General features: G+C 37.0%; 1 protein-coding gene across 8 annotated transcripts in view; it reads right to left on the bottom strand.

Moving 5' to 3' along the window:
- ARHGAP12 (Rho GTPase activating protein 12) overlaps window positions 1–22345 on the bottom strand; it is a 119276-nt gene that overhangs the window by 29847 nt on the left and 67084 nt on the right. For 6 of the 8 annotated variants that reach the window (XM_070472132.1, XM_070472130.1, XM_070472134.1 and 3 more), the window contains 4 exons: window positions 21257–21337; window positions 12540–12665; window positions 9556–9630; window positions 1929–1990 (listed from right to left, as the gene is read on the bottom strand). In XM_070472132.1, the coding sequence (XP_070328233.1) occupies window positions 1929–1990; window positions 9556–9630; window positions 12540–12665; window positions 21257–21337 (344 nt within the window). The remainder of the gene's footprint in view (window positions 1–1928; window positions 1991–9555; window positions 9631–12539; window positions 12666–21256; window positions 21338–22345) is intronic. The other 2 variants (XM_070472133.1, XM_070472136.1) reach the window with 1 other exon arrangement.

Here is a 22345-nt window from a genome sequence, read left to right as displayed (position 1 = left end):
CAACGCAAACAGAGAAAGTGGCCAAAGACCTACTTGCACCACTTATTTCCAAGAGGAAAAAAGATCCAATTCACCGACTTCCACCAAGGAACAGCTTAAGGAATAGACAACTGCAGTACTTGTAAAAGTTATTTCAGAGTACTGAAGAGACAAACTTCCAAGTACAAAAATCTGACAAAGATAGTTCAATTAAAGCAAATCTAAAAACCTTGACTACATTTTTTTTTTTAACATGTAAATTTTAAACTCTTTCTTAAACAGACTGACACTTTGGCTATAAAACCACAGCATTTCAAGTTTTTTTTTTAATCGGAGAAAGTGTAACTTAAAAAGAGCTAATTTCCTAAATTCATTACCCAAAAAATTAACAACCCAGACTTTCCCAGTGGTACAATAGATAAAAATCTGCCTGCCCAATGCAGAGGACACAGGTTCAATCCCTGGCCTGGGAAGATTCCACAGCAGCGGAGCAACTAAGCTCATGTGCCACAACTACTGAGCCTGCGCTCCACAATTAGAGAAGCCATTGCCATGAGAAGCTTGCTCACTGCAACCAGACAGCAGTTCCCTCTGGCTGCAGCTAGAGAAAGCCTGCGCAGCAACAAAGACCCAGTGCAGCTGAATTAATCAATTAAAAAAAACCAACAACCCAAGAGAAAAAGAGTCAGACTATAAACTGATAATTCAACAACAACAACAAAGAAATACATATGGTTTGTGACACTCTACCCCACTAAAAGAAACGCAAATAAAAATACAATTTCTCTCTAATCTCCAGTAGCAAAGATCAAAGAGTCTGACAACATATTGAACTGGCAAAGGTGCAGAGAAAACCCAGGCTCCTGGAATTGGGACTGACTGAGGACCTTGAGGCATAATCTGAAATTGTATCAACGTGACCACTGCATATGGCTTAGCAACTCCACTTCTACAAAATTTATTCTACAGGCATATCTGCATACAAAATGAGCTGTGCAAGACACTGAGTATAATACTGTTTTTAATAGTAAAAGATGTAAAAGTCCTGTCTACAGCCATACCACCCTGAACGCCCCTGATCTTGTCTGATCTCGGAAGCTAAGCAGGGTCGGGCCTGGTTAGTACTTGGATGGGAGATGTAAAAGTCCTATATGTTTACCAAAAGACCGGCATATACTTGCAAATAACAATTAAATAAACTATGATACAGCCACATAATATATAACTATGGGCTTTCCAGGTGGCTCCGGGGAAACAAAGAATCTGCTTGCCAACGCAGGAGTTCCATCCGTGGGGCGGGAAGAGCCCCTGAAGGAAAAATAGGCAACCCAATCCAGTATTCTTGCCTGACAAATCCATGGACAGAGGAGCCTGGCAGGCTACAGTCCACAGGGTTGCAAAAGAGTCAGACACAACTGAGCAACTAAACATCAACATGCAGCAGTTAAAAACAATGTACCAATTGTACATGCAATGAAACAGAACCATCTCCAAGATAAACTGTTAAAAGACTGTTAAAAGTAATCTATGCATATATAAATATATCTATTTTCTTTCTATGGAGGAAAACAGTACATCTCACTAGACCTAACTGGTTGCCTCTGGGAAAGGAAAACTGATGGCTGGTGACTGGCTTTTGACTATTCTGTGTATCTTTGTATTTTGCCATGTGCATTTATTACTTGTTGGAAAAAAATTTTTAATAAAGCTAATGGTTGCTCAGAATCGTCTGCCTTATCACCTCTGAATTTAACCTCATCCTAAGAAACTTGTCAAGATAAAGAAAATTTTTGCTACACTTCCTAACAATTACATATATATATATATATAATTAGAAAATACATTTGAATTGTTTTGAAACTGTTAATCACTTCTACTAGAATATAATTTATATACAATTTTTATTTATATCAGTCAGATAAAACATCATTAATGATTTGTGTACTTACCGAACCTTTTTTCCATTTTCAGTAATTTTTGTTACATTTAATAATCCATATTTCTCTTGACCCTATGGTATGGAACAGAGGTATTACTGTTTATACATCATTCATATAGGCAGTGAGGTCTAAATTCTTACATACAACTGAATCAAAATGATCTGGTACTCTAATATTAGCTTAAAAGAAAAGATTAGTCAGTAGTAATATGTTTTTAGTTGCACAATATGTTAAAAATACAATTTTCTAATACTTCTGTAAAGTTATTTTCAGTTAAAAAAGTTATTTTCAGTTGTTTTTATAATTAAGCACTTGTTCTTCTCAAGTAACAGCAGTCATAAGGTAAAGTCAAACTAGATTTCCATATGAACGCTACAAGTCAGCACTGGAAAAGTGATTTATGACTTTCTGTTCACAGCAAAGGATATAATGCTATAAGGATAAATATCACAGAAAAGAAATTATTTATTTTGCTGTCACTGTACAACAGTATAGTCTGAAAATTATTTAAGATACCCACTTTGTCAGAATGTAAAAATAACCAGATGGAACAAATGCAGTGACTGTATTTAATAAATTACTTAAAGTAACTGGTACTCTGCATAGAATTGGCCTTAATGTGGCATAAAGAATTCACTACATGCTTCATTAAACATATGGTGAACTGGGCTCTAGACTACCCACATCTATTAGTCAGCAGATGTAAAAACCAGTTACACAGCTTCACCATCACACCCTAGGAAGGCAAAAGCTGCTGTGCTCAAGTTAAATGTTATCTTAACATCCTTTCAGGTGGGACTGAAGAAGTGCTTCTCACTCCTCTAGCCGTCTATATTCAAATCAATTTAATCAAAATGAGTTAATGCCTACAGCAATAATCAGCATTAGTGAGCGCTGTTAAGCAGAGGACAAAGCAGTCAATTTTATTTCAACTAAAACATACACACAATATACACATACAGGGGAAAAAGACTCCCGATTCAGAATTTATTTCTAACTATTTAACTCACACCTCGGCTATGTTCTCAATGTACTTTAATTAGGAAAAACAACCAAATTTTTCTTGTACAGGATATAAATATTGAATATTTTCTCACTAATGTCTAAAAGATAATGCTTGCCTGGTCTAATAAGAAAAACTCAAATCTATAGACAAAGCTGACAAACTGTTCTATTATTCACTTTTGGTAACTGGGAACTTGGGAAATATCCAAACTACCGCAATTTTTTTCACAAAGCATAAGGTTGGCTCGCCTTAGATACGCAAGTCTGATTCTTTTCGTTAAGAACTCTGTGTTGCCTCTCAATAAAAACATCAATTACACAGTTTAAAACATGCACAGGACATTAAGAACATTCCCAATTTACTATCAAAAGCAGAGAAGGGGGGGAAAAAAACCTTTCAATGATCCAGAAACTAAGGAACGTTTATCTGAAAGGAAGGGCCCTGGTTGTGTAAGCACAGGAGCAGGAATAAGCCTACTAAAAACACCAAAGCTGGGACAGAGTGGGAGAAAAAGCAGAGACAGGACAGAAATGCCAGCATCAATAAGGGAAGAGAAATGGAAGGGACAGCAGCAGTGACAGATGGCCAGAGCCTGAGGGATGAAAAGACACTCTGGATCAGGGATTCTCACCTGAGCTGTGAATGGACCAATACTGCACAAAACCATGCATGTACAGGCATCGTTCAAGGGCAGGGCCCAGAGTACCCAGGAAATTCTCACAGGGACCAAGCCCCAAGCACTAACGCTCTAAGGAGCAAGCACTCCAACATGAACCTAAGAACAAAATCTGCCACATTCAAAGCGTACAGGTGCAAAGCAATGACCACAGCAATGAGAAGTGCAGTGAGAAAGGCAGACCTAACTCCACCTGTGAGGAAGGAAGGGCGTCAGGGCCGCTTCCTAGAGACTGAGGACCAGGAGGAGCCGGAGGGAAACATGGGGTGGGGATGACAGACGGGTGAGCGCACAGAGGCCGAAGGAGCGTCAGCTGCAAGAGCCTTAAGTTCCCTCAAAGTACTGAGGTGGAGAAGTAGCGGAAACAAAGGCAGTGGGGAGAATGAAGGAGAGGCAGGTGACAACGGACTCAAGCGGAACACTCCTAGTTACCACCGTAAGGATGCTGCAGGCCTGGACCAGGGCAGTAGCTGTGAGCGCGTGAAAGTTAGTCGCTCAGTCCTGTCTGACTCTCTGCGACCCCATGGACTGTAGCCCATCAGGCTCCTCTGTCCATGGAATTCTCCAGGCAAGAATACTGGAGTGGGTTGCCATTCCCTTCTCCAGGGAGGGAGTGAAGAGGGGTCAAATATGAGAGTGATTCAGAAGACAGAGTTGACAGTAGGAAGAGGGAAGCGCTGGGAATCTCCCAAGCCTGAGCGGCTGGGTAGAGGGGAGTCCCTCCGTGGCAAGAACACTCTTTGTTTTTTGGTATTTTTTTCACTTTTTGGCAGCGACAAGCAGCATGTGGGATTTTAATTCCCCAACCAAGGACTGAATCCGTCCCTCCTGCATTGGATGCATGGGGTCTTAACCACCGGACCACCAGGCACTCTCTAGAGGAGTCTTCCCAACCCCTCAAGTAGGAACTCCTCCACTTCCAACCTATGACTACGGCCCCTAGTTCGCCTACTGTGTTGCACTTACTGCAAAGCACTATTACATATAATTTACTCACCCTCTATCATGCTGTACGCTGGAACTAGATCTGCTGTGCTCATCGCTGTATGACAGCGCCCAGCACAGTGGCCAGCAGGAACCTGGGGCTCAATATATATTTACTGAAGTAATTAACCCACAAAGTAGCTATGTGCTGTGGCCAAAAAATAAAATTAAATTAAATAAAAGAGGGCATTAAGAAAACAAATATAAGAGAAGGTCAGTGATGGAAGGTCAGTAATTAACCAACAAAGTAGCTGTGCTATCACACTACTAAGAAATGTAAGAGAGGGACTTCCCTGAGTCCAGTGGTTAAGAATTCGCCTGCCAACGCAGGGCACACAGGTTAGATTCCTGGTCCAGGAAGACCCCCACGTGCCACAGAGCAATCATGAAAGATTCCACATGCCAAAATGCAGATCCCACATGCCGCAACGGTAGGAGCCAGTACACCCAGAGCCTGTGCTCCGAAACGAGAGAAGCCACCACAATGGGAAGCTGGTGCACCGCAACTAGAGAAAGCCTGTGCAGAGCAACAAAGACCCAGTGCAGCCAAAAACAAAAAAGGAATTCCCCTCTTCCACTGCAGGGGGTGTGGGTTTGACCCCTGGTCAGGAAGTTAAGATCCTGCATGCTGTGCGGTACAGCCAAAAAATAAATAAATAAAAGAAGGCATTGAAAAACGAAATATAAGAGAAGGTCAGTGATGGAGAAAATAAAGCTTTAGCTCTTAAACACTGAAGTTCTACATCTGACATAAAAGTGATGAGCAGGAAGATACAGGTTTGACTATTTAGGTGTGAGCTTTGGGGGGAAGGAATTCAGACAGATTTTTATTTCATACTATTTGGTGTACTTTTCTCCACTTAGGATCAAAGTCCATCAATGTTTTTGTGTAGCTTACTAAAATAACTTCATAAAACTTCGCTAAGTCCTCTAAAAACTGTCCACACTCAACACATGCATATTTCTTAGTCTGAATATGCTGATACTCCAAAGGAAATTTCAAGTTGAAAATAAGCAGGAATGTTTTAATAAAAACTAGCAAAATTGGTTAAGGTTGAACTAAAAAGACTGTAATAAGATTTTCTTATCCTAGTAAGGCAAGAAAGCAATAAAATATTTGTTCCACTGAGTAATCTGGGAAAACTTCCACAGGTTTGTAACCACTTTGCAGGTTCCAGAATTTCTAACTAATTTTTGCATTCATTTAGTAAAGTAAGCATTTCCCAATTTTGGTGTTAATATCAAAATCAGTATCTCCCAATAAAACCTTTATCTTCAGTTAATCATCTTATAATAACGTAATAAAAAGATTCTTTCTACACAGAGGAAGAATATAATGTCGAAAAAGAATCACTGTGATGAAACTTCCAGGACAGGTAAATTTATACAGATCTTCAAACTAGAGCTTACTGGGGGGAGGGGAGAAGGGGCGGGGAAATGTACAGTGACTGCTTGATGGGTAGGGATCTCCTGATGAAAGCGTCCTAAAACTAGGAGCATATTGTAAATACACTAAAGCCACTGAATTACAAACTTTAAAATAGTTAATGACTAATTTTATGTTTAGTGAGTTTCACCTCGATTAAAAAAATGTTTAAAGAACCAGTTTTATTTTTAAAAAATTAATGTCTAAATCATGTTCAATGGAAAAAAACTAGACAATTTGTCCACTAAACACTCTTGTTAAAGAACGTGTTGAAATGTCCTTTGCTCCAAAGTGGGTAAAGCACTTTAATATCACTATTTGAAAACATAAGGTCAAAGCTCAAGTTTCCAAATTATATATTTAAAATTGTATTCACTATTCAGTAACTGAAAACTTTAAACTGCATATTCTCATAGGCACATTGGGACAAATAGAGATTAGGTCCTTAGATTAGCCTACAAAATCCTACTGAATCCATGCTCTAGTCATACTGTAGAGAAACATTATCAATTTTTTAAAAGATGTATACACTAATTTCTAAAAAGGACTTCAAGTGACTATGAAAAATAATGTATTTGAAAACTGGAGAGAAAACAAGAAAAAAATGAACATGTTTAAAATCTGTATTAAGGGATGAAATTTTAATCTGCTTTGATTAGAAGAGACTGAATGAAGACATCATATGCAAGTGAACAAAGCTTGTGAAAAAAGACCACATATTATATGATTCTACTCATACAAAAGGACCAGAACAGGCAAATCCAGTGAGATAAAAAGTAATTACTGGCTGCTTAGGGCTTGATGGGTGTGGAGGCAGAGGGGGTCATGACAGATGAGTGCTTCTTTTCGACATGATGAAGATATTCTAAAATGAGGGTAACAACAGTTGCATTAATACTAACCACCACCAAACTGTACAGTTTAAATGGGTGAACAGTACAGTATGTTAGTTATATTTCAATACAGTTTTAATTCTTAAAAAAAAGAGATTTGAGAGGTAGCTGGGCAATTTGCAGAGATTTAAAGATGGTATTGGGTAACTAATACTGATTATAGTGTCAGTTTCATTTCTACATTTGTAGCTTCCTTTTTCTTACCACTAAGGCTTTTTTATGCCAACTAGATTTTAACTCAAAGAACTAAGAAAATATTTGCTCATATTAATTGGGTAAGAGTGGGAAAGACAGGCAAAAGACTCAGTCCAAACAGGGCAAGTGGCGGACAGGAAGCAGAGGCTGAGGGAGGAGGAGGACATTCAGAGGACAGAAGCCTCTGGGGGCGGGGAGCTGAACTGTGGGATGGGGGAAGGGCACTCTGCACTTACGAGAAAACAGAATAGCCTTAGGCAGAATTAACAGAATTATCCCTTTTTTTTTTCCCCCCACCTGCAAGAAAATAAAAGAATGAAACAGAATCCTGGTGAGGTAGTTCCCTGCCATGGCCATCAGAGGGGACCCTGAGTCCAGGACAGTCGGTGCTGGCAAACCCTTGAGAAAGGATAACTGCCTGGGGGAATAATCTGCAAACAGTCCTTTGTAACCTACGTGGGACATTTATAAACTCGTATTTGTAGGGTTACCTAGAAATTCCCTTTTACCAAAATATAAACAATTTATAAAAGGTCTTCTTAGAAGTTATATATTACCCATACCTAAAGTAAGTTTAAAAAGGTTTCCTTCTTTTTCTAGCTAGATGGATAAATTAAGCGTACTGTAGTAACAGTACTTTAGGTTCATACAATAATTCTTGACAAAACCACTAAAATCACATTCACTTTTATCTTTATTTGATGTTTATGTACCCAGGACTGTGTTAAATAATAGAAAAAAGGAGAAAGCAGCCCCTATGAGTCCCTTTGGAGTTTAAACTCTCAGCAGGGAGATGGGGGAACACAAGGTAACTTTCACTCCACAGATGCTGTCAATGACTTGGAGCTCAGAGAAAAAGAAGATATATTGTTACGCTGAGGTTAGTGGGGGCAGGACCTACAGAGTCCTCCTACAAATCAGCTCAGGATTAACTGTAGGTGCAGAGAAGCCAAGGAGCAGGGTAGGCAATGAAACCCTCTGAGCAACATCAGAAGGACAGGTGGACAACATGTTAGATGAATCAAAAGACCAGACTTGCGCAGGGAAGGGAGGAAGAGCCTGTAAAAGGAAAGCACCATCTGTGAAAATCTGTGCTCTTGGGAAATTAAAAGTATCCTAATAAAGTTTATTCCTTAAAATTAAGGAAATAACAATAAAAGTTTGTTTTTTAAAAAAAGTTTACAAATTTCATTTGTTTATTCAGCAAAACTCCCTGGAATAGCAAAACTCTACAGCACTGAGTACTCTGGTTCTGCTCTAAGGAAGCTTTCCTTTGTCTAGTGGGGAAGACAGTAACTAAGGGTTGGAAGCTCCTACAAGAAATAAGAAATGAAAAGCGTTGCTCTACTTTGTGGAATCAAATAACATATACTTAAATGCTATGAAGAGGACTACAGGGAAAGTATGAAAGTGAAAATGATAGTCGCTCAGTCGGGTCTGACTTTTTGCTACTCCATGGACTGTTGCCCGCCAGGCTCCTCTGCACAGGCAAGAATACTGGAGTGGGTAGCCATTCCCTTCTCCAGGAGATCTTCCCGACCCAGGGATTGAACCCAGGTCTCCTGCATTACAGGCAGATTCTTTACTGAGCCACCAGGGAAACCCACTACAGGGAAATCTGACCAAATCTAGAGGATTAGAATAAAACTCTGAGTCTGAACTGAGCTCTAAGGAATGACCTAGAAGTTGACTGGACAAAGATGTGAGGGACACGGGTTTCAGTACATGAAGACCCTGGAGTTGAAGAGTCAGAGAGCAGTGAGAACAAGTAAGTGGGGCTGAGGGCCCAGGACAGGCACAGTCTCACAGACCTCAACACGAAGTTTAGTCCCCCTTTCTGAAAGGAAACGGAGGCACTGAAAGGGAAGAGGAGGAGCAGCAAATTACAGGAAGACTTGGGGGGAGGGGGGTCCTACAAACATTGAGGTCAAGTAGAATTTCTCCAACATTAAGACTGAAGAGAAGTCACTTGCAGTTTTCCAAGCTTAGGAGAAACCTGAAGTTGAGTTAGGTACTGCCAATATCACCTGGCATAGGCTGGGTGATGCATCTGACAGTTTAGAGGGGAAAAGGGCATCTAAGCTCGTTAATAAGGAGGAGGGTGCTTCTTACCTTTGGACTGCTGGCCTGAGGAAGAAAGGGTAATGTGTAAACCTGATAGTATTCTTCAGGGACTTTAACATTTATGTTCAGAAGCCAAACATAAATTCATCCCTTATAAATATGGTATACAAGTTGATCACGAAGGTACCATACTTTGCACAAAGAGGGGAATTTTTAAATCAATAAAATCTGATTTTTAATTTAAACCTATTATCTGATTATTTTTTGAGAGACCAATGAAATTTGATAGAAGCCCAAGAGATATTCAAACATTACACTTAAGAGAAAATTAATTTGCTGAAACTGATTGAAATAATTGGACTATATTTTCTACTTGCTGCTATCATACTAACTGTATCTTGGTGCTTTGGTGAAGAGGGAGAAGACTCATGTTCAGGATAGCAGGGTTTTGAGGCAGATGGAGATTCCTACAAAAAATAAGTAATGAAAAATGTTACTCTATTTCATATAATTGTATTTCTCCCTCTACTCATAAAGGGAGAACTTAATAAGGGAGGTTGAGAAAAATTTTTTCCTACTTTCCTTCTATATTCAGCTATGAAACTAATATGGTACAGATGTGAAAACTAGAGATGTCATAAAGTTTATAAAATATGGCATATCTTGTACCAATTATTATAAACTTAAATATAATATAAAGGATTACTCAAAAGAAATGAGGCATGCTGCCTTAAAATCATGATGCTGCATCAGCTTAAATTAACCATATTTAAAATAAGCAAAATCTGCACACTTTGGATAAAAATGTTAACAGTCAACATATTGATTTGCTCTTGGTGTGAATTCTGGTAGGATTCAGCACAGAACACTCACAGGAACTACTTGGCAACTGCCAGAATGAGAACTTGTATTGAACTAAATTGCTATTAATATTTAATATAATTTATAGCTAACCTCAGTTATTAGAAACAAAGAATTTTTTTAGTATGCAAAGAAAAAAGCCTCAGATTTACAGATTAACAACTCACCAGAAAAAAAAAGGAATATTTTAAAGTCTAAGTCTACAAGAATATAATAGAAGCAAGCCAATAATGTGCATTTTCAAAGAAATTCTGCTTTGTCAATATTAGAATGGTGTGTGACTTCTACCTCAGGTATTTGTAACACTATTCATGGAGGATAAGACCAAAGAATCATTTTATTGGTACCAACAGCCAAGTTCCATTTAAATGTTCTCTGTTCTCCTAGAAGCTTTGAATAATTTCAGGGAAAGAGAATTAGGGTAATCATATGCCAACATCTATTATTAACTTTCCTATAAAGCCAGATAATTTCTCTGGACATTCATCTTCACATCTGTATCATCTACTTTTCTATACTTAGGAAACTGGATTAAAAACTGGTGACGAGCCTGGGAATTTCTATTAAATCACAATACAAAACCGTTAATTTAACATCCATTTACTTGGAAAAAAGTCTTCAGGTTCATAACCTATACAATTTACAAATACAGAAACTAAGCAGCAGGGAAATTTTACAGGAAAAATTGTTGAAGGGACAACCTTAAAAGCAAACATCCAAGGCCTACATATAAATAGAGAAAACATTAAAATCATGTGAAATATTTCTTTATAAAAAGAAATTACATTTAATGTCCAAATGTCAGTTTAGCCTCATTTAAGTAATTTTTTCCAACAGCTTCAGAAGTTTTGCTTTTCCATTTCTTGACTTCTCAAAGAGTGCCTAATATTAAAACAGTGTGAGGAAAATAGGAAAGATTTGATGACCCATAAACTAGAAAATAAGTAACTGAATAAAATGAGTGGTAACTACATACCCTCACCTACCTCCTTCAAGGTTGTCTGGCAACTGAATTAGGACCTATAGCATTCTAACAACATTTGCTATACAGTATTAGGTTTCTGAGATTACTTTTCAAGTTATACAGGTTTTACCCCTTGTATGAGTCCACCAGCTTGTTCTGGTATAGTCCCTCTTTTATAATCTTAAATCTTAAAAACATATATCCTAGAAGATGATGATAAGTAAAAGAGTTTATCTGATGAAATAATTATCTGTGATTCCATTTATAAAGGTAGAGGGGAAAAAGCCATTTCTACAAAAATAAGCTCTAGTCTCAAGAAAATCACATTATCACATTCTGAAACAATTAGATGAAAAAGGATATGAGATAAGAATCCCACATGTTATTCTAATAATATACTGAAAATGAATCTCATGAAAGATTATAAAGAGATAAGAAATTTTAAGTCTACATCAGCAAAATAAACATCTTTTTTATTCTAGAGTTCACTGGATGATGTAATAGAGTTGGTTCAACCATAGCTTAGGCACTAGAGCGTTCATCACATTTAGTACAGTTTTTTGTATACACTGAAGTGTAATCTGGTTCTTATAGTTAAATGAATTTTTCTATTATTAATAAAATCTCCAGGACTCTTACCTACACAGGTTAACTTCAATGCTAATATATTTCCAAGCCTTCAATAGTACAGACTCCAGAATTTCATTCCTTTAATATGCTCTCTACATTCCACCACCTAATATCCTTACAAATAGAAATTAGAAGTACTTGTTTGACCAACTAATAGAGATAATTTAAAAATGAATTTAGGACTGAAAGTATCCAAACACAGAGAAATATGCCTCTGGAGAGGGCCTCCTGCTCTCACTAACATGCCTGCAAATGCAGGAAACCTATTAACTATGCCGAAAGAGAATCTTTGGTGAAACAGAGTCCCCAGTGACAAGTATTTCAATGTTAGAGTGTTACTGCCACTCTCACATCATTACCACCACTTTAACATCAGTATGTCTTGATGTTTACAAATCTGTAGTAATTTCCCATTCTATCACCGGACTTGAGGTCACAAGGTAAAGATGTAACTCACAAGGAAGTTAAAAATTCTACCACTTTTCCAATCTCATTGTTTGCATCAAAATCCACTCCCTAGTTCAAACAGAGAACATGACTTCTCAGGAGCACTTTGAACAGAGAGCTGTTAGGGAAACAGGAGGAGCAGGCTTTCAACGTTCCCTGGGATGGGAAAGTTAATTAAATGTCTTTACCATTAAATCTCTTAGAAACTGAAGACAAACAATAATGATTTGTGATTAAATGGGATTATGAAAAAAACCTATCACCCACCAGGCCCAAATGTACCATGTATACATACATCATTACTCCATAGGTCAAAAACCAGAAAACTTCAAAACCAATTCCCACTCTGGGACAAACAGATATGGCATGCAATAAAACAGTCACCACCAAGGTATGAGACTCAACAAAGAAGAAAATAAAGCATAAAGAACTTGCCCGAGTTCTCAACAGATTTATTTTCCCATAAAGTCCTACCTTGTCATTGGCATCCAGCACAATGGTGCTATGTCTCCACTTTGACAATACTATTGGTTCTTGCAGCCGCCTGTCCAGACTCCTACTTTTAATAATTTCTCTTTGCTGCTGAGACGAAGCATTGTACTAAAGAAAACAAATTACACCTCATAAATAATAGAAACAGAAGTGGAATCTAAACATGCTGGCTCCAAGTGACACGTGGCATCAGGCAAAGCTCGCCATGTGACACTAGTGGGAGTTCACTCATCTCTGACCAGCACTTGGCACAAGTTCACACACTTGGGTGTTGGAGAGACCCAGCTCATGTTATTTTTGGCAAAACACTTAATATCCCCCAAGTCTAAACTGTACTCACTGTAAAACAGATACAACAGAAAAAGGGGGATAAATAGCATATAAAAAGTGCCAAATGTTGTGCTGATAGGGTCTCAATAAATATTAGTTATTATGATTTGTAACATGAGGTCATCAGACCAATTAATTTTTTAAAGTTCCTTCTACTTTGAAAATCCACATGAATTCAGTTATTGGCTTATGTTTTTAAATGTTTTTAAAATGATGCTTTCATACGCAACAGTATATTCACATTTAAAGGGCTTTTTATTTTTACTTTTACTTTTCATTCATAGGCCAAGCACACTACTATTTATTTCTCTGAAGTGGTAAAATGTAACCAAGTCAAACAGCAGTGCCCATACTAGTTCAGACACCAATCGTGAACATATCAGCTGTGTACAAAGGATGAGTGCTGTGCTTAGAGGCTCAGCTGCGTCCCACACTTGGTGACCCCACAGACTGAAGCCCACCAGGCTCCTCGGTCCATGGGGATTCTCTGCTGCAGTGGGGTGTCATGCCCCCCTCACAAAGGATAGTAGTAACTGCCAAACAAAAATTACATATAAAATTAAGAACACATTATTAATAAGATACCAAGTCTTGCAATGTTTGAAATGTCAAGTAGACCACCAGGCATAAACATTTGAGAAATGTGAGGTTTAAGAGTTATGCTACTTCATACAGGCAGTTTTAATATATTATAAATAAATTATAATAAAATGACAAAAGAAAATTCATCTATTTTTAAGGGATACATTCTTCTCCTGAAACCAAAGTATTCCTAATACCTACTTCTCAAAAAAACCCCACTAAGTCTTAAATTTTAATGACTCATTGTATTTTCAGTGAAGTTAAATTTTTATCTTATTATTAAATTTCAATAATACATTATTTATACTGTTTATATTATTTTTAAAAACCTTCCAACATCTTTGTCCACAGTATGTCATTTCTTCACTTTCCAAAATGAGTCCATACAGCCCTCCAAACTGTTTCCCAAAGCTGTTACTTCATTTTTCACATCAGAATTTGCCAAAGCCAGGCAGTCACATGGGTGTATGTTTTTCACCCACTGTTGCCTAACAAACAGCAATCTTAAAATTTGTCACACAAGTTCACAAAAGGATCATTTATAGAATGAACAAAAATGAAGATTAAAGGCTTCCCCCTGCAAAAAATTCTGTGAAATAAATTTCTTAAGTGCAGAGACCCAGTGGAGTTGTACTATCACTTCAATACAATCACTATTAGGAACAACTAAAATGTGCAATTGTGTGTAAGCTTGTGTTGAACTTTAATGGATATTTACCCTAGCTTTTGAACTTTATAATTACCACAACGGTTTAGAAATCCTTTTCGCAGGGCAACAAAAATAATGTAAAATTAAACTGGGTAATAATCACCATTTTAAAGGTGTTGACAGTTTTACTCAGCAACAGTATATTCATAAAAGCAAATAAAGCATAAATAAAATGTGATATAAAATCTAATGTAGACAGAAGACAAAAATAAAGTGTCACGTAATTACAGAAAAGAAAAATAAGAAGACACCATAGTTAAAATACACACACACAAACACAATCTAGTTGAACAAGATGGCTAAAACTTAACATTTAAAAAAACTTCTTAAAAACACCTCTTTTAAGAATTTTAATTGCATTTTTATTTGAATAATTTCAAACATACAAAAGAATAGCAACTGTAGTAAAAACCCACCACTGAGCTCCAACATACCTAAGACAGATAACTTCCTGACTTCTAAAGAAATAAAATATGAGGGTTCTCTGAGCACATCTTTTAGATTCCATTCCTCCTCCCCTCCCCAGCAAGGGCTTCCCTTGTGGCTCAGGCAGTAAAGAATCTGCCTTGCAATGCGGGACACCTTGGATCGATTCCGGGGTCTGGAAGATGCCCTGCAGAAGGAAATAGCAACCCACTCCAGTATTTCTACCTGGAGAATTCCACGAACAGAGGAGCCTGACAGGCTACAGTCCATAAGGTGGCAGAGTACTGGACACAACTGAGCGACTCACACACACATTAACCCCTGCCTGGCAGTACCATGTAACTCAGTGCTCACCATTCTCAGAACTTTACACTTCAGTACATATATATGTATCTATAACTACATATTACCTGTGGGCTTTTAAATTTTATATAAATGGAATCATATCACACATATCAATCTTCAATTTGTTTTTTCATTCAATAATGTTTTTATTAAAAAACAATTAAAAAAAACTACATCCATGATGGTGAGTTTTCAGCTCAAACTCATTTATATTTCACTTCCTCATAATACTACCTTATATATGGATGATAGGGGTAGAGTAGGATAATCAAATAGCTCAGAAATACCATTTGAGGACTTAGATAGGGAGGAACTTTAGGGGGCTTTGGGAGACCACAATACGTTAATGATCACTGAAGAAAGCAGGCTTGCTTAACTACAAAATCAAGAAGGCTTGCTTAGCAGCAAAACCCATGCAAACAAAGCATGAGACATGCCCCCCAAACAATAAAACAATGGTGGCATGAGACCCACATCCTGCCCAGAGAACTCAGTAAGTTAATGATACCTAGGACATGCTCTCTGCAAGCATAAAGAAAATAGTAATTTATGGAAAGGTGACACTTCAAAGTGAAAGACCCTCATTGTACTGAGACCTGAAATAATTTTTCCATAGTGGCTGGCTTGACCAGGCAGGGACAAGAAAACTCTCCTGCCCAACCTGGAGGAGGAGCTGATGATGAAAGCGTGATGTCTACTCAAGAATGAGAAAAATGGTCTTTTGCCCTTCCCTACTTTTCCTTTGATTATAAAACTGCAACCCAACAAGCTCTCAGCACTTGCCACTCTCTCACCCACCCACTTGTAAGCCCCACAACTGTCCTATTCTAATAGTCACATCTTATCTATTACTTTACCTCTGCTGAATTCTTTTTGCGCTGAGATACAAAGGACCAGAGCTCTCTGGAGCCCAGCGAAACGCCACCCAGCAGTTTCATAGTGAACGTGAAGTGAAGTCGCTCAGTCGTGTCACTCTTTGCGACCCATGGACTGTAGCCCACCAGGCTCCTCCGTCCACAGGATTCTCCAGGCAAGAATACTCCAGTGGCTTGCCATTTCCTTCTCCAGCAGTTTCACAGACAGCACTAAATATAATTTAACCTGCTGTTTCAGGTGGACATCCCCAAGGTGGGGTACTAACAGCACTCTAACCAGCAGAACATAATGCTCTCTACTGCCATACTTGATACTGTTGAATTTATACACATTTGTGTATAGAAAATAAATGTATATACATAGGTATAATGTTACTTCACTGCTTTCATTTTCCTGGTGACTTGGAAATTCTTTTCAAATACTTATTTCATGAATTTCCTTTCCTCCATATGGCTTAGTCATGTTAAGTAGTTAGAATAGGAAAAAGGAGGCCAGAATGGCGGTGGCTAAAAGACAAGGAAGGGAAAAGCCCTCGAAAATAGAACAAAGGAAGGTCCGAGGACCAGAGTGAGGACCTCAGGTAGAACAAACAGTACTCCTGGCTAGCCCAATTTACATAGGGCAGGCCCAGGGGGAGGAAAAAAACATACAAAAAGAGGAGCCAAAGGGCCCAGGGTGTCTCTCTCCTCTGCATGCGCTCTCTGTCTCTCTTTCTTTCTCTCTCTCTCTCTCTCCCCCTCCTCTTTGCATCTTTTGGGTCAGCATGCCCTCATGCCTCGAGGATGTATTTTCCTTTATTTATTTTCTAAATAAAACTGAGCTGTAACACTGCACAAGAGCTGTGATACACCGAGGGCTTTAAGGTCTGTCGCTTCAAATTTTTGTTGTGACGAGACAGAACCAAGGAAATTACCCGCTCCCCTGACAGTCATATATTTTGCCTATTTTCAATTAGGTTCTCTCTCTCACTAGTGTGTACATAAAGAACCAACAAGTTCTTTATACATTTTGGTTTTGTAGGCTTTGCGAATTGAATGTAGCTTTTCTGAGCCCAAAGCTCATTTCTTCCCCTTTGTATGGTATCTTTAATATTAAAAAGTGTTCTGCTGGATTGTATGTAGTCACATCTGCCCATCTTTTCCTTTATAGTTTTTCCTTACACAGTCTTGTTGAAAAAATGCTTCCTACTCTGAAGTCAAAGACATTCTCGGATGATCCAGCCTTCTATAGCCTTTAAAGTTTTGCTTATTACATTTACAGCTATCATCTACCTGGAATTAATCATTAGGTGAGATGTCAAGATCTATGTTTATTTCATTTCCTCCCCCCTGAGAATAACCAATAATCTTCAGAATATTTATTGTACAGTCTATGCTTTACCCAGGGATTTGTGATGCTACATCTGAGGTTCCTATTCTGTTCTGTTGGTCTATTTCTCTGCACATGTGCCCACAACTTAATCACTAGAGCAGGAACCTCAGCCCTCTCCTATTCTTGAGTAGACATTCTCCCTACTCAGGAATATTTTGGTTCTTCACAGACCTTTGCTGGCAAGTAAAATTTAGCATCAATTCAAAAAAACAAAAAAGGTGGAGACAGGAATAGTAAATGGAAATGCAGTGAATTTACAGATCAATGGGGACACTGTTACAATGTTAAGCATCCCAACCCAAGATCATAATGGCATATCACATCATTTCAGGTCATCTTTTTATGTCCCTCAATTCTGCTCTGAAATTTTCTTAAGATCTCACAAACTTTCTAAAGGTATAATCTTAGGATTCTTCTTGGCATTGTTGCTTCTGTTGCTAATATAAAAAATAACTTTATTCCTATCCTATTTTCAAATTAACTTTTTACTAGAAAACTGGGTAGTTTTTAGGTTGATTTTATGTCCAGCAAACTTACTGAACTATTAACAGTTCTGAGTTTGCCAAATCTCCTGATTTTCTAATAATAAAAGGAACAACTGCATCTGTGAATTTTTTTTTTAATTGTTGAATAGAAGCACTGACAGGAAAGTTATAATCTAAGACCTAATTTTAATGGCAAAGCTTCTGCAACGGCATCATGAAGTATGAGATTTACTATAAACTATATGATGAGTAATCTTCAGCATGAAGTAATATATCATTACATTTGAAGTGATCTTTCTGTAGAAACATATAATCGGGTCATGGTTTTTAATCATTTCCAAAAATATTCAATAGCTGTGTTTAAACCATTTACATTTAATGTAATTTATTTATATGTTAGGATTTAAGTCTGCTGCTTTGTTTTATATTCTGTTTATCATGCCTGTTTCTCCTTTCCTGCTTTCCTATGGACTATCTTGAGTTTTTACTAACGTAGTTTAATTTATCTATAGCTCTTTGAGTCTCTTTCACATTACAGTTTTTTAGTGCTTACTCTGCCACTGCTAAGTCACTTCAGTCGTGTCCAGCTCTGTGCGACACCATAGACATCAGTCCACCAGGCTCCCCCAACCCTGGGATTCTCCAGTCAAGAACACTGGAGTGGGCTGCCACTTCCTTCTCCAAGTGCTTACTCTAGGTATTACAAATTATGTATTTAATTCCTCATAGTCTATCAATATCAGCATTTTACTATTTCAAGTGAAACGTAGAAACCTTACCAACAATTATGTCACACTACTCTCCCCTCTTCACAATATAGTTGTCCTAGATAACATCTCCACCTTCAGAAATGTTCTAATTTTTTTAAAGGTCAAACATAATTTTTTTGATTTCCTCTTTGAGTTCCTAAGTGATCAATTGGTTGTCTCGTAGCATATAGTTTAGTCTCCACATGTTTGTGTTTTTTACAGTTTTTTTCCTTGCAGTTGATTCCTAATCTCAAAGCACTGTGACTGGAAAAGATGCCTGACATGATTTCAATTTTCTTGCATTTACTGAGGCACGCTTTGTGGCCTAGCATATGATCAATCCTGGAGAATGTTCCATGTGCATTTGAGAAGAATGTGTACTCTGCTGCTTTTGGATGGAATGCTCTATAAATATCGATTAAGTCCATCTAGCGTAAGGTGTCATTTAAAGCCTGTTTTCTTATTCATTTGTTGTCTGGATGATCTGTCCGTTGATCAAAGTGGGATATTAAAGTCCCCCACTACTGTTATGTGACTGGTGATTTCTCCTTTTATGGCTGTTCACATTTGCCTTATTTATTGAGATATTCCTATGCTGGGTATGTATATATTTACGATTGTTATATCTTTTTCTTGGATTGATCCTTTGATCTTTACGTAGTATCCTTTGTCTCTCATAACTGTCTTTATTTTAAAGCCTATTTTGTCTGATATGAATACTGTTATTGCAGCTTTCTTCTGATTTCCATTTGCATAGAATATCTTCTTATATCCCCTTAAAACTCAAGACAAATGTCTCTTCTGATATTCACCCTTCCCATTATACTCTGTTCATTTTTAATGTTCCAAGTTTTCTTCATTTATTTCTCTTCTGTTTTAAGGATTTCTTACAGTAATTCTTTGAGAACAAGACTGTTGGTAATAAATCTCTGGGTTTACTTTCATCTGAAAATGTCTTTATTTTACTTTCATGACTGAAGGATATTTTTGTTGGATATATAATCATGAGTTTTTTCTCTGTGCATTTGTAAAGTATTGCACCACTTCCTTCTGGCTTCATGGTTTCTAATAAGACATCCTCTGCTATTCAAATCATTATTATCCCACAAAGTACTGTGTTGTTTCACTGAGCTGCTTTCAAGATATTTCTTGAAGGGGGGGAAAGGGAAGTCTTTAGTTTTCAGAAATTTGATTACAATGTGTCTGGATGTGGATTTCTTTGAGTCCATACTGTTTGGTATTTACTCAGCTTCTTGAATCTGGTGGTTTGTCTTTTATCAAATCTGAGATGTTTTCAAACATTGTTTCTGCAAATATTTTTCAGGCTCACACTCTTTCTTCACTCCTTCTGGAATTCTCAAGAAATGAATGTTAGGTCTTTTGTATGGTCCCACAGATCTCTGAGACTCTGTTCATTTTCTTAAAATGTATTTATTTACTCTACCTACGACCACACATTCCACTCACAGCAGAGGCAGAGGTGGAAAAGCAAGCCCTGATGTACAAGCCCTTTACAATACCATGCTTATGACACATTTGCTCACATCCCATCAGTGGAAGCAAGTCACATGTCTAGACTAGATTCAGTCATGGTAACAGCAGGACAATATGTCCCCATACACAGCAAGAGGTCACTACAAAGGTACACAGCAAAAAGCACTGATATGGGAGTGAGTGAGGAATGGATCAAATGATGCAAACTGCCACCACAGGTAATCTTCCTTTTTACCCTTTGATGGCTTTTAAGATTGTCTCCCTCTACTGAAGTTCCACAGATTCAGTAAAATTTGTCAATATGTGTATTTTTTTTACTGTGTTCTGGTCAGTATTGAAGGCTCCAGTTGAAGACTCATGCCTTCCTTTAGTTTCAGAAAATTCCAAGAAATTATATTTCCAAAATACTATTTCTCTACCAGTTCTTCCATTTTCTTCTTCAAGAATTCCTCATTTGTGAATACAGGAAAATTTCCACCCATCTTCCATCTCCTTTAACCATGTTTTAATATTTGTTATCTTCTTGTCCCTCTGACTATAGCTTATTCTATCCATTATACTATATTTTTTAATGATTTTTTTTCTATATCCATGTATCTCTAAGCTAGTTATATTTTTCTTTAAATTGACTTACTTTGGGAAAAAGAAAAATTTCTTTATAAACTAAAGTCTGATAATTGACACTACAGATACATCTGCTACTTATAGGTGTTTTCTAAAATGTTAACGTAAGGTACCAATTAAAATTTAAATGTTTGCTCATGTATCATTAATATTTATATATATTTATATCTTAATACTAACGGTGGTTAAGTACACAACCATTTTGAAACCTACTGCTTTAGATAAACTCAGCCCTTGTGCATTTATCTTTAGAGAGCCAGTGAGACCCTGGAAGGTCTCATTACTACATGCTGCTAATGACTGACTCAACTATAATACACATCTACATACAAGAATAAACTTGAATACTGAGTTGCTTTTCTTCTTTTAAAAACATAAGTTTAACACCAACTTCATGCAGAAAACTCAACAAATTTAAGAGAACTCTTTGTATTACTGCCACTTAAAGGGGATCTTGGATCCAGGAACAATGAAAAACTGAATCAAAAGAAATTTTAAATAGGGATTATCAATATTATATAGCTATAAGATAATGTATGTCACAGAATAATTTAGACAAAGGATTCTCAATGAAATATGGAAAAACTAGTCTTGCTGCTTTTTAAGAGCTGAATAAAAATTTAAAAATAAACCTGTTGTAACCATTTTCAGGTATTATTTACTTCATCCACTATTTTTACACAGAAACTCAGTGTTAAGGTTTATTACCTTTGGCAACTCCCACTCTGAGCGAGATCCATCTGCACTGTAGTAATATTGTCTACCTTGATCGTCAACATGCTTGAGCCACTATAAAAACAAAACAGGTGTTATATTTTAAATGCAAATAAAATTGAGCTTAAGCTTATAAAATCATAGGTATTAGGTAATATTCTTATGAATTTTATTCTGTTTGCTCAAAAACATTCCAAAAGAAATATAACAAACTTATACTAACAGACTTGCATTTTAAGTTTGATAAAAATAAGTAACTAAATATTAAATGCAAATTTCTCTCTTTCATCCAGTGTCAAGCTAGTGATCCAAGCACCACTTAACAACACAATAAGAAATGGATAATGTAAAGATACAAAGATACATATATGGACATCATATATATGTATGTATGTGGACACAAGGACACACACACCCTGAAATCAGGGTTGACAAATTAACAAAAGGGAATTTTTCTTCAATCTTTAAGGGTGAAACTACTAAACGATTTAATCCAAACTTCATACAAACCCTTAGGAATTACCTGCTGTAGCCAACACAGCTTATTCATACAATTTAAGTAACACCGACAACAAAACTTCATATAATACAGGAAATATGAAGAAGTAAAGACTAAAACATGTGATCTTGATTGTGAAATAAATGAAAATTATTGTTTTCACGTGTTCTAGTGTTAATTAAAAAACACTGTGGAGTGAGAAAACCTATCTCCATTTATTCCCAAGGCTTTTATTCTTTAAACTAGCACAACCAACCATTACCTTCTCTGACGATAAACACATAAAATTACAACAAGTATTCTCACACTAATTATTTAATCATAAAGCAGTAGATTCATGGTTTTTGTTTTACATAACTTGGTTATAAAAGAAAAAGCAGTGTAGGACGTGAGGTGGATTATTATGACACGTTGAGAAAACTATTACGAAAAAAACTATTTGCCAAGAAAAACACAAAGAAATGTTTACTGAAGAGGCATAAACAGAATGACACTCAACGGGTCTACTCTTAAAAAGGTTCTGAAACAGGTTGATACCACAAAAATTATGATAACTGGAAGCAGCTTAAAACCATGAATCAGTA

This window comes from Odocoileus virginianus, chromosome 9, assembly GCF_023699985.2.
Source record: "Odocoileus virginianus isolate 20LAN1187 ecotype Illinois chromosome 9, Ovbor_1.2, whole genome shotgun sequence".
NCBI classification, from domain to species: domain Eukaryota; kingdom Metazoa; phylum Chordata; class Mammalia; order Artiodactyla; family Cervidae; genus Odocoileus; species Odocoileus virginianus.
Note: the sequence above shows the minus strand (reverse complement) of the source record. Positions and strands in the feature narration are given on the sequence as shown.